At 44.8% G+C, this 15,916-nt stretch overlaps 1 protein-coding gene across 1 annotated transcript in view; it reads left to right on the top strand.

Moving 5' to 3' along the window:
* Positions 1–15,916, top strand: part of LOC311524950 (complement factor H-related protein 5-like) — a 139,835-nt gene that overhangs the window by 108,966 nt on the left and 14,953 nt on the right. The window contains exons 15-16 of the mRNA XM_084636623.1: positions 5,122–5,298; positions 15,015–15,191. Of these exons, the coding sequence (XP_084492749.1) occupies positions 5,122–5,298; positions 15,015–15,191 (354 nt within the window). The remainder of the gene's footprint in view (positions 1–5,121; positions 5,299–15,014; positions 15,192–15,916) is intronic.

The raw sequence follows: 15,916 nt of genomic DNA, 5'->3' as shown, positions 1-15,916 counted from the left end.
AAAAACAAATGAAAACTGTCTAAAACAGGAAGAGGTGGAGCCAGGAGTATTGTTATAATTTAACCCTCTGATAACGAGAGTCCAGATTCTCTGGAAACCAGCGTTTGTTCTCTTTCTGTCTTATGTGGGTTCTGGGGGCAGGATCCCCTGCTCTCCAGGTGAAAGCTCTAATGCATGCTCCAATGGAATAAATTTGGGTAAACCGTGAGTGGAACCTTGTAGCGCTTCACATACTCCCATCTCTTCCAATAAGTCTCTAAAGAAGGGGCCAATGTTTCCTGGAGCCTGTGTTATTCATCCCCTGTGCCTTGGATCATGATAGTCAGTCTCATGAACTGATCCATTGCAACTTCTATCTGGCATTCATCTCAAGAGCCAGAAAAATCAGGGAACTAAAGCTTCATCTTCAATGGAGAACTCTCTACCCCTGGCTTCTGACCCGGCCAAGGGATGCCCCCCCAGGCCAGTCTCTGTGCAAATCTGCTGCCTCCATGGTATCAGACCCCACACCTCTATGGCATATAAAAGGAAGACACAGGATTCCACTCATGAGTCCTCAAAGGACTATGCCCCTGGCTCACCAGGTAGAGAATCTACCTCTAAAAAGCCAAGGTTGACAATGTCTTCAGCAACTCTGGCACCATCTGCTCTCCAATTAGCTACCCACAAGGCTGCTGATTCCTCAGATACCCAGGCAGGAGGTCTGGGGTGTGTGGCAGCATCCCCTTGCTTGAAGTGGTTTCCATAATATACAGTGTTTACATTGTTCAATGGCTTTCAGCACCCCCCACTATGAAAACTGTTCCAGTGCCATTGTACCCAGGTCACCAGTAGGCTGAAAGACAGTAAAGGTTTGGGCTAGGAGAGATCATTGGTACTGTTAGCAGACCAAGGTGGCAAGAAGAGCTTTTCCTCTGCTTCCTCAGTATTGAAGACGCCCACTTGGATTCTGACTGTGCTTCCCTGGGGGGGACTGAGATGTAAGGTATCATCAGCGTCCTCAGCCACCATCACCTCAGTGCAGACCAAAGACTCAGTACTGATAAAAGTCTTGGTACTGCAGGAGTTCCATTTTCCCTAGAACCTGGCTATATCTGAGATGCCCGATTCTCGACTGCTCAGCTCCTACGTGTTGGTACCAAGAACATCGAGATCGCCTGACCTTCACCTGGTACCAACGCTTTCACCTCAGAGCCCTCCAGGCACTCCACCATTCCAGAGTGAGTTTGAGAAAGAGAATTTGATGTCCTAGGTGTCTCAAATATTGATTCATGGTTCTCCCCCTCACACCTATAGAAGCCCCTTCCAAAAGCCTCTGGTGAGGCTATAACTACTCATGGCACAAAGTTGCAACCAATGTCTCACTAGTATGAGAACCCAAAAAAGTCTGCTCTTTCTATGCCTTATGCACCTCCTCCTTGGCCATATTGGCACTCTTGGACAGCCTATTGCCAACAATTTTTCAGACTGTTGAGCCACATCACAGAGAGAGACAACCTGCATCAACTGCTCCTTTCAGGAGACCTGGCCCTCAGTAAGAATCCTTTGACGAGCAGGAAGCTATAGCCAAAGAAGTCATCTCTCCTATGACTAACATCTCTTCATCTCTGGATAAAGCTGGCATACCACCTCCTCCATCCTTGGTGGATGATTTTAAGCAGTTCTGGGATCTGATCAGGAGAACTGCTGACCCCTTGCAGATAGATCCCTCTCGAGGAGATGAAAGAACCTCATAATAAATTGCTTTATATCCTCCACTCACCATCACCTGCCTGCATAGGTTTGCCTGTCAATTAAGCTATTCTGGACCCAGTGAAGATTGTCTGGCACACTCTAGATACTATTCCCCCTACATGCAAGAGAGTGGGTAAGAAATATTATGTCTGAATCAAGGACTCTGAATTTTTATTTTCTCATCCCTCACCTAACTTTTTGGTAGTTGATGCATTTAATGAACATGGAAGGCAGCATCATGTCTCATGAAAAAGATCATAGACATCGGACCTACTGGGGAGGAAATTTTAGTCCTCCGTCTCCTTACAATTTAGAATCACCAATTACCAGGCGCTAATGGCAAAATACAATCATTTAAGCTATCACTTTCCCCTTTCCCCCTTCCCCCCTCCACTACCAACTGGCAGAGCACATTCCAGGCAATTACTGGGGAGCAATTCCAGGCAATTATTCCAGAGGGACAACTACTTGCCAGAACAGCTCTACAAGCCTCCCTTGATGCTGCTGCTAACTATCATTGTAGCGATCAAATGGGCGGCAGTATGAGAAGGACCACTTGGCTGCAACTCTGGATTTCCAAAAGTGTTCTAGAATATGGTGGAAGACCTTCCTTTTGATGGGCTTAAGTTGATCCCAGACAGCACAGATGAATCTCTGCAAACATGAAAGGATGTTAGAGCTACCGTACGTTCTCTTAGAATTTATACTCCCACCTACAGGAGAAGCTCAGCAAGTCCCAGACGGCTCAGAGATCCCACCTGGCCTAATTCCTGACTTCCCAGCGGCCATATGAACTGCACCAAAAGAGACAGAGATGCCAGAGAGGGAAACCATACACTTCTGAGCCTCCCACTTTGCACCTGTCCACCTCAAAGCAGCAATTTTGACAGGTTAGTGGAGGACCTGAGTTACCATCCTCATCAGGTGCTCTGATTTCCCTGCCTTCGTCCCTTAGGTGACTGCCTTTACCACTTCATGCAGAGTTGGGAGTCGGTCACTACAGTCAAATAGGTTTTGGAGATGATCTCTACAGGATACACTATCTACTTTATTACGCCACAGGCATTGGTAGTTGTCGGGGACCCCGTGACCCTGTCGGTGCCAGCATCACTAGTAGCACAAGAGCTGATGCTGTCAGTGCCGACAGGCAGAATAACCAGCAGGATTGCTACAGTGCTCGGTACTGTGACAGTCTTGGGTACCTTTGAGGGCTCATCCTTCCATGATGCTCACATCTCTGCAGGTCTCTCCAACTCAGAACTGATTGCTGGCACCATCTGGAATGGTGCCTTTGTGGTCAACGGAAGGAGAGTCGTCGTCTTCCAAATCAGAGGTCCAGTTCTAGATCTCCCATCCTCGCAGCCACTCTCACTACCCCTCCTCCAGACGTTTTCACCCCTCTATGGATCCTGCGACAGGAGTACCATCAAGTGGTTGGCCAGGAGGTCATTTGAGGCATACACCTGTCCAGTGGCCTTTTTGTAATCCATTGGGCCCTTTTCTAGATCATATTCCAGGCACTCCTATTCAGTGGCATCAGAAATGTGTGAGGCACCTAGCCAGTGGTTTTCTTAATTGCTAAGGATATGATTTCATCATGGAGGTCATGGATTCCATGACTTTAATGGACCTTCATCAGGTCCAACTCCAGATCCTGCTTTGCAGGAAGTCAGGGTTTTGAATGCATTGTTAATGCAGAAAGACAAGACGGCCGTTTAGAGCACATTGTCATCTCTGGCTGTGCTTGTTCTGAAAAGCTGGTGAGGGAGAGCAGTTAGCAGTGACAGATCCTGTAGGTCAGTAGTTTTGGATCTATCTGATTCTGACAGGGTCTCCATGGCTCTGCCTCCAAAACTGAAGTCAGTTTCAGGTTCAAGGACCAAGTCGATCTGAGGATTTCACTGGATCTTGTGCCATTCAGGTCTTCAGTTCTGGCTTCAACCTCTCCTCCAAATCCAGATCCATCCTTTGATCCAAAGAAGGCTTTTACTTTAGTGCCTGTTGTACAACGATTCGGCTTACCAACATTCCTCAGATCCAAGTGCGAAACAGTGAGTTTCAAGGGAGAGACAGTCTTCACCAGTTTTGAGGTCTGCATCCTCTTCAGCGGAAAAAAGGAGAAGGGCAGAGGACATTATTCATTTTTCTCTTGACTCATCCCTGCCTCCTCCTCCTCTGCAGCAATTTTTCAATTGTCCTTTATATGGATTATTGATCCAACGTTTTAGGTGGAAAGGATCCAGGGGCACTTCAGGCAGTGCTGCCTGATACTCTGTCTGAAGAAGATAAGGAGATAGGTCCTTTGGTTATTTTTTTTTTTTTTGCACAGGAACACGCTGACACGGCTCCTGATTTGTCACCACAGGAGCATGAGGGGGGGGTGACTTCTCCCTCTTCATTTCTGACGATGCTCTGCAGTTCCATGATCTGGTGGATTGCAGGGTGTCCATGTGGAACTTACTTCAATACGAATGGAGAAAACCTGGTGTTTGAGGAAAGGTCTTGGAGCTACCTCCAAGAGGAGGCTGTTGTTACCATTTCTCAGTGGTCTGCTGCAGTCTGCTGAGACTGTTAAGTCCATTTCTGCCTCTTGCCTTCTTATTTCCAGCAGGCAGACAAATTATATCAGGTACCCTCAGGGGGGGTTTCATATTTTCGCATACATCCTCTAGCTAATTCGCTGGTGGTGACTGCTGCCACTAGCAAGATGAGGTCTGGACAAGCCATGACTGCTCATAAAAAAAAAAAGAAGTGTGATTCCCTAAGGAGAAAGAAGTTCTCTTCGTCCTCTCTTGGCATTAGGGTAGCAAATTATCAAGTAATTATGGTCTGCTATCAATTCCACTTATGGGAAAAGATGGCACTGTTTGCGCAGGATTTGGCAGATTACAAAAGGAGATTGGCAAACGCAATCCTAATGGAAGTTCAGAATGTTGCAAAGCACATTCTCAGATCTTTGCTAATGCTTCAGACTCTTCTGCCAGAGCATTGGCTTATAAAGTTACCCTGTGGAGATGTGCTTTGCTCTGCTCCTCTTCCTGGGGTCGGTCGGTGAAAGGAACTGAGGTGATAGATAGGTGCCACACCACCTCATATAGACTTGTCCTCCGAATGTTCAGAGACTCGAAGGGGAGTCATAGAAAAGGTGGGTATGAGAGCTTTAAAGGATGCTGCTTGGAGAAGATTACCATTAGGCACCACTAGGTGGTACAATATCTTGTGAGTTGGAAACTGTAGAGCCATCTCAAAGAACTTCAATTACAAACAAGTAACCTTCATTTATGTAAGTGCACTTTTTTAAAAAGGACATTATCTATTTAAAGAAAATAAGATACTACATTTAGAGTTTATCAGTACTAATCTATTTATACATCTCTCCCCTTTCAGATGTAACATGTGGCGCTCCACCTGAAGTTAGCAATGCTATTATTGTCAATAATGAGGAGGGAAGGTATCTGCCTGGTGCTAGAGTGCAATATAAATGTCAGGAAGGATTTGAAAGTATGGGATTGAATGAGGTAACTTGTGAAGATGGAGAATGGTCACAACCACCAACTTGCCAAGGTAGGAGTTTGTATTGCAATTAAAACAAATAAGACGAGGTGTGCGTTGGTGAGCTGGGAACATGGAATGACAGAAATGTGGGGCTGTAGGGGGCCCTGCAAGGTCATCAAGTTCATTCCTCTGCACTAAGGCAGGATTAAGTACATCTAGATCATCTCTGATACATGTTTGTCTGGAAATTCCTCAGGGAAGTTCTTTTGGGGGAGTGTTACCAAATTTTCAGGGACTTGAAGCCTCTTGCGGAGAAAGATTGTGAAGTCAGGCTAAAGTTTCTACTCATGGAGGCAGCCTTGAGAGCTCAGACTCAGCACTGAAGTCAGACTTGGCACTGAGTGTCTCAGCATTTGAAAAGGAGTGCACCTCCTGCGGTGCCCGAGTCCCAACACTCTTCACCATCCTCAGTGCCTAAAAAGATTTGTGAGAAGCAGACTGCCAACTGCAGAAAGGCAGGGATCCCTGGCACTGTGGTGTGCTAGGCATGGGGATAAGACTAAAATGTGGTTTCTGTCTAAATACCCCTCTTCTTCCGTACCTCAGAAGATGGCCCTGTTGACTCCAGCACCTAGGCAGGTTCCATCAAGTCCAGAGCCAGAAGGAGCTGCTTCCACAACTCTGACACCACACCACACTATTTCAGTACTAACTACGCCACAGGCATTGGTAGTTGCCGGGGACCCCGTGACCCTGTCGGTGCCAGCATCACTAGTAGCACAAGAGCTGATGCTGTCAGTGCCGACAGACAGAATAACCAGCAGGATTGCTAGTGCTCGGTACTGTGACAGTCTTGGGTACCTTTGAGGGCTCATCCTTTCCATGATGCTCACATCTCTGCAGGTCTCTCCAACTCAGAACTGATTGCTGGCACCATCTGGAATGGTGCCTTTGTGGTCAACGGAAGGAGAGTCGTCGTCTTCCAAATCAGAGGTCCAGTTCTAAATCTCCCATCCTCGCAGCCACTCTCACTACCCCTCCTCCAGACGTTTTCACCCCTCCATGGATCCTGCGACAGGAGTACCATCAAGTGGTTGGCCAGGAGGTCATTTGGGGCATACACCTGTCCAGTGGCCTTTTTGTAATCCATTGGGCCCTTTTCTACATCCTATTCCAGGCACTCCTATTCAGTGGCATCAGAAATGTGTGAGGCATCTTCCCAGTGGGTAGCACCCATTCCTGTTTCTGGTACTGAGCCTACTACTGGACATCAAGGGCTGGAGAGAACCCTACAGATCTAGAAATGGAGGAAGAGTATCCACACCTGGTGCTGGACTCTTCTTCCTCTTCTTCTGAAGAGGCAGACTCATGAGGGAGCATTTTGTCTCCCCCAGATGACCATAAAGCACACCAAGAATCGTTAAAGAGGATTATCTTAAGTCTGCCATACAGGTGGAGGAAGTAAAAGAAGCCTCTCAATAACTGGCCAATACTTTAGACATTGCAGGTCGTTCCAGAGTGGCTCTGCCTCTCACTGAGGCCATTATGGACCCATTTAAGGTACTGTGGAAGACCCCTGCATCCCTTCTCCACACTTCAAAAAGGGCAAGTATTATGTACCCCCAAAAACTGCATTCATTTCCCTTCTCCTCCGGGATGCCTGGTAGTATCCTCCACCAATGAGAGGGAAAAGCAGGGGCATCAGAGTGCAACACCAAAATCAAAAGACTTAAAGAAGTTAGATCTGTTTGTTAAGAGGGTTTTTTCTTCTGGGAGGCGGAAGTGCATCTCAGGATTGCAAACCAGCATGCCCTATTGGGCAGGTATGACTTTAATATGTGGGACTCCATGTTAAATTTTTAACACATGTTCCTGGAAGATGCTAGGCAGAAGTTCTTCTCGATAGTGGATAAGGGAAAATCTGTGGTGAGGACCGCTCTGCAAGCTGCTCTGGATTTGGCTGACTTGGCTACTAGGTCCATGGTTTCAGCAGTGGCCATGCACGGGAGCTCCTGGTTGCAGTCCTCTGGGCTCTACCAGGAGGTCCAACAGACTTTGCAAGATCTGCTCTTTGAGCGATCCTTTCTCTTTCTGGAGTATACTGATGCTAAGCTCCAGGGGTTAAAGGAGTAAAGGGCAACTTTAAAAATCCCTTGGGTTGTATACCCCAGTTCCTTCCAGGAAGCACTTCAGACCTCAGCAACCACTCCTGTATTCTGCCCCAGCTCTCCAACACGACCTGCAGAGGAAGAAGAGTAGTGGTTATAGGCATAGGCTTCATCTACCTCCTACCTCTTCATCAATGTCTACCCCACCTACACATCCAGGGGGTTCTAAGCAGGTGTTTAGATGGGATGCTGAATGGCGCCATACCTATTTCCAGAAATAAGACCTGTTTTTCCTTTGTTTGCAAACTGCCTTTCCTATTTCCTTTGTCCAGTATCACCACAGAGTGTTGAGCACTGTAGAAGTAGGATACACCCTCTAGTTTATTTTGACTCCTCTTTACCACCGTCCCTCCCAATCCCTATTCAAGGACCCCTCTCATGAAGAACTTCTGGTCTAGGAGCTTCCAGACATGGCTGGGCCTCGGTATACTCACCAAGACATCTTCATTAGGACACTGTGCTCTTGGTACACTTGCGGATTCTAATTTCGCTGAATTGGTGGTTGGATCCTCTCAATGTTTGTGCAGATGTTCTTTTCCTCTGCACTCAACTGTTGAAGACTCTGGTCTCAGATATGTTGGTACTAGGATGGGAAGCTCACCTGGGGCCCATCCAAACTCAGGGGTTTGGGTCCTGGAGGAAACTCGCTCTTCATATCAACGACAGAGAGATCTGGGTGATTTGCCTGTCAGTCTTTCCTACCTCATATCATGGGAAATGTTTACCTCAACAAATAGGGAGGCGCTCGCTCATCCCTCCTTTGTCAGGAAACAATTAACCTATGGGAATTTTGCATAGCCCACTCAATCAACCTTAACGCCTTTTAGCTGTTACCAGATTTGCCCATTACTTTGGGGTACACTCATTTATTAGGGTTACTCTTCTGGGGGGAAGGAGTTCTGTAATTCTATTAATGTACTGCTTGTGTCACTTGTGTTTTCATATGGAGCTCTACTTCTCCCTTCTGCAAGTCCTCTCCCAATGGAGCTATCCTGCAGGACCTAGGTTCCCCAGGGCTGGGTTCCTCCAGCCCCAGAACCAAATGAACACACACACACATGCACACACACGCACCTTAACAGAGCAAGTCTGAGTGGACCGGGTCAATCTAGCTTGCCTTAATCCTATCACTCTTGTCACTTAATCCTATCACTCTTGTGTCTCCCACCGCCCTTCACTGCTCTCTGCAAGTCTTTTCTCTGATCGGTTTTGATTCAAGCAGAGGCTGAGTGTGTGTGTGTCCTTCATGAGTCAGACAGGCTGGATACTGCACCCTGTTTCCCCAAGAACACAGAGCTGACTGGTATCATAGCTTTCAGGTTTACAGAACAAGAAGGCAGACTGTCTGAACAGGTTATTTTCTACTTATCATGTCTGATCTCTTTACCTGGATGTAACCAGATGCATTTTCCAGCAGTGGGGGACTCCCAAATAGACCTATTTGTGAACAAAATTCAACAGAAAATGTCACAGTTCTGACCCCTGCAAGGCCATGGTCCTGGCTCCATCACAGACACCTTACTGCTACCGTGGACAGAAAAGCTTTACTACACTTTTCCCCCAATACCACTCTTTTACAGAGTGCTACTAAAGATCAAACAGGACCATGCCAGGGTTATTTTTATAGCCCCAGCATGGCCCTGCCAACTCCGGTTCCTCCACCCTATAGGACCTCACAGTGGTAATTCCAATCTCACCTGCATTGCACCCAAATTTGATCTATCATGGACAACGGTTGGCTGCTACTATCAAACCTGCAGTCCCTTCATTCATGGAGCCTGAAAGCTCCATGGTTAAATCCCAAAGAGCAGGCTTGCTCAGAGTAAGTTAGAGTAGCAGAAAGTCATCCACCTAGCTGTCAAAATGGAAGGAGTTCTCTATCTGGGCTTGTGAAACTGGAGTCTAACCGATGCATTCATCCATCCAAAATATACTCGCCTATCTTCTGTTGCACCTGAAAGAGCAAAGCTTAGCAATTTCCCCATCAAGGTTCCCCTAGCAGCAATAACAACTTTTCAATCTCATGTGGATGACATTTCTGTTTTTTTTTCTAATTACATAACAGTTACATTCCTTAAAGACCTGAAAAGATTGTACTCTCAATTTAGGGAGCCCCTTCCTCCTTGGGATTTTAATTTGGTTTTGTCTAAACTTACAGGACCACCATTTGAGCCTTTAGTGACATTCACATTACTACACCATTCATGGAAGGTGTTTTTCCTAATTGCTAAGGATATGATTTCATCATCAGGGTCATGGATTCAATTACTTTAATGGACCTTCATCAGGTCCAGCTCCAGATCCTGCTGCTCAGGCAGCCAGGGTTTCGAAGGCATTGTTACTTCAGAAAGACAAGATTGCCTTTTACAGCACCAAGAGCCACATTGTTATCTCCAGCTGTGCTTGTTCTGAAGAAGGTGGTGAGGGAGAAGATGGCCGCTGTTAGCAGTGCCAGATCCTTTAGGCCAGAGTTGTTGGATCTATCTAATTCTGACAGGGTCTCTATGGCTCTGGCTCCAAATCCGAAGTCAGTTCCAGTGTCAGTTTCAAGGACCAAGTCAATCTGAGGATTTCACAAGATCTTGTGCCATCCAGATCCAAGTGCGAAACAGTGAGTTTCAAGAAAGAGACAGTCTTCACCAGTTTTAAGGTCTGCATCCTTTTCAGCTGAAAAAAGGAGAAGGGCAAAAGGAGTAATGGTCTCAAGTTGCAGTGGGGGAGGTTTAGGTTGGATATTAGGAAAAACTTTTTCACTAGGAGGGTGGTGAAACACTGGAATGCGTTGCCTAGGGAGGTGGTGGAATCTCCTTCCTCAGAAGTTTTTAAGGTCAGGCTTGACAAAGCCCTGGCTGGGATGATTTAATTGGGGATTGGTCTGCTTTTGAGCAGGGGGTTGGACTAGATGACCTCCTGAGGTCCCTTCCAACCCTGATATTCTATGATTCTATGATTCTATGATTAATTATTAGTCTCTCTCTTGATTCATCTATGCCTCCTCCTCCTCTGCAGCAATTTCTCAGTTGTTCTTTATATGGATAATTGAACTGATGTTTTATCTGGAAAGGATCCAGGTGCACTTCAGGCAGTGCTGCCGGATACTCTGTCTGAAGAAGATAAGGAGATAAGTCCTTTTTTGCACAAGAAGATGCTGACATGGCTCCCAATTTGTCACCAGAGGAGCAAGGAAGTGTGACTTCTCCCTGTTCACTTTCTGACGATGCTCTGCAGTTCCATGATCTGGTGGATTGCATGGTGTCCATGCGGAACTTACTTCAATACGAATGAAAAAACCTGGTGTTTGGGGAAAGTTCTTGGAGCTACCTCCAAGAGTAGGTTATTGTTACCAGTTGTCAGAGGTCTGCTGCAGCCTGCTAAGACTGTTAGGACCACTTCTGCCTCTTGCCATCTTATTTCCAGGCAGGCAGACAAATTATATCAGATACCTTCAGAGAGGTTTTCATATTTTCACATACATCCTGTACCTAATTCACTGGTGGTGGCTGCTCCCAGTAGCAGGATAGGGTCTGGACAAGCATATTCTACTCCTGTTGATAGGGAAAAAAAGATTGATTCCCTAAGGTGAAAGGTGTTCTCTTTTTCCTCTCTTAGCATTAGGGTGGCAAATTATCAAGCAGTTATTGCCTACTATCAATTCCACTTATGGGAAAAGATGGCAGTGTTTGCACAGGATTTGGCATATTACAAAAGGAGATTAGCAAATGCAATTGTAATGGAAAGTCAAAATGTGGCAAAGCACACTCTCAGAGCTTTGCTTCAGACTCTTCTGCCAGAGCATTGGCTTCTGAAGTTACTCTGAGGAGACATGCTTCACTTTGCTCCTCTTCTCTGGATGTGGATACTAGAATAAAGGTGGAGGATCTCCTCATTGAAGGGGATGGTCTTTTAAGTAAAGAAAAGGATGAGAAAGCTGGGAAAGCTGAAGGAGACTAGAATGAGAGCCTGCTCTTTGGGTTTGATTTGTTCTATTAGCAGGAGACCTTCTGCTCCTTCTTTCCATGATCAGAGGCAGTATTAACCACGGTTTTCTTCAGCTTATTTCTCATCAAATCAAAGATGTCAGCAGCAACTCTAGCCATGTGCATCATTCCAGAGCCAACACAAGAAGAGGTCTTTCAAACTGAGGTCTAAATCTAAGCAATCTGCTCCCTCTGTCATCTTTGTGGAGTACCAGGCTTCAGATCTGATGTGAGGATGGAAAGTCAACAATCAAACAGCAAGGACCTTTTCCTTCCTCTGTCTGGGGACAGACTTGTCCATTTTATCAGCAAATAAAAATCTTATTAGAACAGACAAATGGGTCCTAGAAATTATAAAGAGATTTACCATTCAGTTAAAGAAACTACCCCCTTCAATTATCCCTACCTTCTCTTTTCTGGGAATGTCTCACAAGGCTATTCTACTTTCAGAAGTGCAGAAATTACTTCTGATAGGGGCTGTTAAGAAGGTTTCCAAACAGCTGAGGGACCAGGGGTTTTATTCAATATACTTTCTGTTGCACAAAAAGGATGGGAGGTTTTGTCCAATTTTAGATTTAGATTTAACTAGATGATCTTTCGAGGTCCCTTCCAGTCCTATGATTCTACAAATTCTAAACAAGTACATTAGGAAGTTTGGGTTCTGTATGTTAACTCTGGCCTCCATAATTCCTTTGCTTTCAGCTATGGATTGGTTTGAAACTCTCAATTTAAAGGGCACATATTTTCATATTTCTGTCTGACATAGTCATTAAAAGTATCTTCATTTCGTGGTGGCAGAGCCCCATTTCCTGTACAAGGTGCTCCTGTTTGGTCTGTCCACAACACCAAGAGCATTTAACAAATGCTTCTCTGTAGTAGGGGTTCATTTGTGAAAGCAAAGTATTTTTGTTTACATATTTGGATGACGGGCTAGTGATGCCTGCTGTTCACAAGGATCTATTCAGTCACATCGCTTATACAACTACCCTTTTTTTTCAGACCTGGGTCTGCTTTTGAATGTCAAAAATTCAAATACCTGTCCAACTCTGATAATTTTATTCATGGACTCCATAGTTGATATGACAGCAGAGAAAGCATTCCTACCAGAGTACAGATTTAAAAAAAAAACTGTGCAGTATATTTTAAACATTCAAATATGTCAGACTCATAAAGTATTTTTCTTCCTGTGTCTCATGGTAGCTACTACCTATGTGACTCCATTTGTGCAGCTCAATATGAGGCCAGTGGAACACTGGATTTCTCAGGTCTACAGGCCCAATTTGAACAGTCTTCCAGTGTTAATCAGCATGCCTCCAGATATGCTGGACTTGTTGACCTGCTGGTCATTTGGAAGTGTCCAGTTCAATCCCCCTTCACCATCGGCAAGGGTAACTTTGGATGTGTAAAACAATGTCTGATGGAGAGTGTACATCTGAGTCATTTTACACTTTGAGGTCACTGGGTTTATTTGAAATAGTCCACATCTGTGGCTTGTATGCAGGAAAAATCTGATTCTCTTGTTTCAGTTTCCATACCTTGTGTTTTATGATATTTAATGTACTTTAATAGGGAGGGGCTATCTAACTCATTTTTGAAAGTTCATTTGGCAGCTATTTCAGTTTACCATGTTTTGGTTGATGGTAGACAGCTGTTTGTGCATAATATGGATAAAAAGTTTAGGAACAAGGTGTAGGCTTCAACAGTTCCTGCTATGCAAGCCCTGGAACTGGCATCTTTCTTGGCACCAACATGTTTGGTACCATCAGGAACTGAGCCTTTGTCAGTAGTGCCAGAGTCAGGATGCTCTATTGGGCAGCTGGTCCCTGCATCAGAAAATCTTCAGATGCTTCCTCTGCTAACTGTGCATCTTGCATTGGTCCAGCTCCCATGAGCTTTCTACTCCACACAGTACTGCACTACCTTGGCATTCCCATGCTGGCTCTTCTTCAGACTAGAAGTGGGATCCTACATATTTAAAGGTCTCAAGTCTCTGCTTATTCCTCATCACATTGGTCAAGCTGTGGCACCGTGACTCTTACAGGAGCATATCTAGAGAGACCTTCCCTTGGGGTTGCGCCCCAGTACCACATCAAATACAGCAGTGGCCTTTCTGGAATTTATGGGTGTGTGTGGGGGGAGGTTCCTCCAGACTTCAGGTCATCTTCTCCTAGTCACTGTTCTGTGCCCTTCTCCATCTATTAACATTCTCAGTACCAACACCAGTACCCAGCAGCTGAGGGAGGTTATCTCTAGTTTCTGATTCTCCTGCTATGGATGTTCAGCAAATGGTAGAGCGGATGGACAGTTCAATGCTTCCACTCAGTGTTTCCTCATCGTCGCCAGATGAGGCTACTTTTCAGAATCATCTTCCCCTGTTCTAGATGATTACAAAATGTACCAGGAATTTATTAAAAGGGCAATCACCTCCTTGGGAATAGAAATTGAATTGGTCCAGGATAATCCACACAAGTTGATGAATATTTTGGATTCTGCGAGAGGTAGTTGAGCACTCAGGAAATAAATGCTACCAACTCTTGGTGAGGATGCACCTCAGATCCTTACTCTATACCTCACGGAATCTCTGGACCTAGTGAAAGATCAGCTACAGGCCAATCTTGTGAAGCCCTTGCACTGAGTGGAGTCACAGTTCAGGTGCTACCACTGTTTGCAATGGTGCCAGTATCTCTTGGGAAAGGAGGCTACCTCTCAAGCCTGCAGGTGACTTCTTGTTCCTTAGGCTGCATAAACAGTAACTCATTCCAGTAGCTAATTCTGTTACTGACACATAGTCAAGAAAGGAGTGTGATTTGACACTCCAAGGGAGAACTGCAATTCCTCTCTTCTCTTTTTCCAATGACTTCTTGGGAAGAGCTGTAACACTGGCCATAGGATTGTGTACTAACACTCTGCAAGGTCTCCTAGTGGGTTTGATACCTGCTGGAGCTGTGCTATAAGGGGCCATAGGGTCATCTGTGTAGAGACAAGTGGCTTCTGCAAAGACAACTCTTTTCTCAAGCCAATCACCTGAGAGCCACAGATTTTGAGGTTGAAGGCCCTGCCACTTTTGCATGGAGGGGAAACAGGACAAGTTTATTTCAGTAGCTTACATGGTTTTGCTGCTGTTTTTTTTTTTCAGGGGGAGAATCTGGCAGAGACTAGTTGCATATCCACCTCAGCTACAGAGCATAAACTCCAAGGGAGAACCCATAGAGGAGTTTCTGTGAGTTGGGGAGGAAAAGCAGAGTATGATTTGGATAGGTTGGTCAGAAATTTTCCAACAGAATAAACACTGATTCGTCAAACATGAAACATTCATCAAACTTGAAACTGATGATTTTGACAAATTCCCATAAGTTTTTGACCCTTCATTTTTCATTCCCTGCATCCCAACCCAAATTTTTTTACTACTGGATAGCCCTATTGTTGCCTCCCTGCAATTTGAAATGTTCCTATGAACAGTACTGGTTAAGTTAAGAAGCATCAATACTGGATCTGAATAGATTAATTAATTAGTGACATCATTAATTAATCAATACTGGATCTGAATAGATTGTATATAAAACTAATGGAATACTGTAAGTGATTTAGTTACCCACATGGGAATGTGTCAGTGACTTCAGAAGTTCTCATCTCTTTTCAGATATGAGATGTGCACCTCCACCTGAGATTCCTGATGGTAGGATTCGAGGTGCTAAGCAGCAAAGGTATTTGCCTGGCGATATAGTGCGTTATCAATGTTCGCAAGGTCTGAGCCTTTTTGGGTTTCCGACGGTAAAATGTAAGGAAGGGAAGTGGTCTGTGTCACCAGTATGCAAAGGTATTTTACTTTCCTATTTCTAAAATAGCCTAGTAGATATAGGATATTTTTGGAATCAAAAACTTCAGTCTTACTCAGAAACATCTTTACTTCCCTGTATTTTTGTCTTTTTATAATGCACAAATATAACATCTCTTGTAAACCAGAAAGCAAATCTGTTTCCAGTCTGTGATGTTCCATGGCAATGATAATATAGGTTTAATGAGATCATCCTCCCATTGGGCTGAATCCTGAGCTCCTTATTCAAGCAAGCCCTCAGTGGATTTCAATGGGAGTTTGGCCTGAGCAAATTCTGAGTAAAGGGTGAGGGCCAAATTTTGTCACTCCTGCTCATGCTGAATAGTTAACATTGACTTTGATTAGCCTAGTCCAGTATCGGGACTTCAGGATTTGACCCTCAACATAATGTTAATAAGAGTGATCGATTGTTCTCTATTTCTGATTTTTGGGGCCACAATTTCACTACCACTTGCGGATGAACTAGACAATACACAATTGGTGAAATTCCCACTCCATTGAAGTCTGTCGAAAAACTTCCATTGATAGGACCAAAATTTCACCCTATATCTTCAAGCTTCCTGAAAAAAAGTGGTGTCACTCTGTTGGTTCATTTTGTTTGTCTTTTCACATACCAGAATTTCATTGGCTGTCAGGGTGAATATAAATATTTAAAAAAATGACCGTAATAACTAGCAGTGCAACACCATTTTGTTTTGGAAACCAAA

Source organism: Lepidochelys olivacea, assembly GCF_965140295.1.
Source record: "Lepidochelys olivacea isolate rLepOli2 genome assembly, chromosome: 8".
In the NCBI taxonomy this organism is placed as follows: Eukaryota; Metazoa; Chordata; order Testudines; family Cheloniidae; genus Lepidochelys; species Lepidochelys olivacea.
This window is presented reverse-complemented; position numbering and strand designations above follow the sequence as displayed.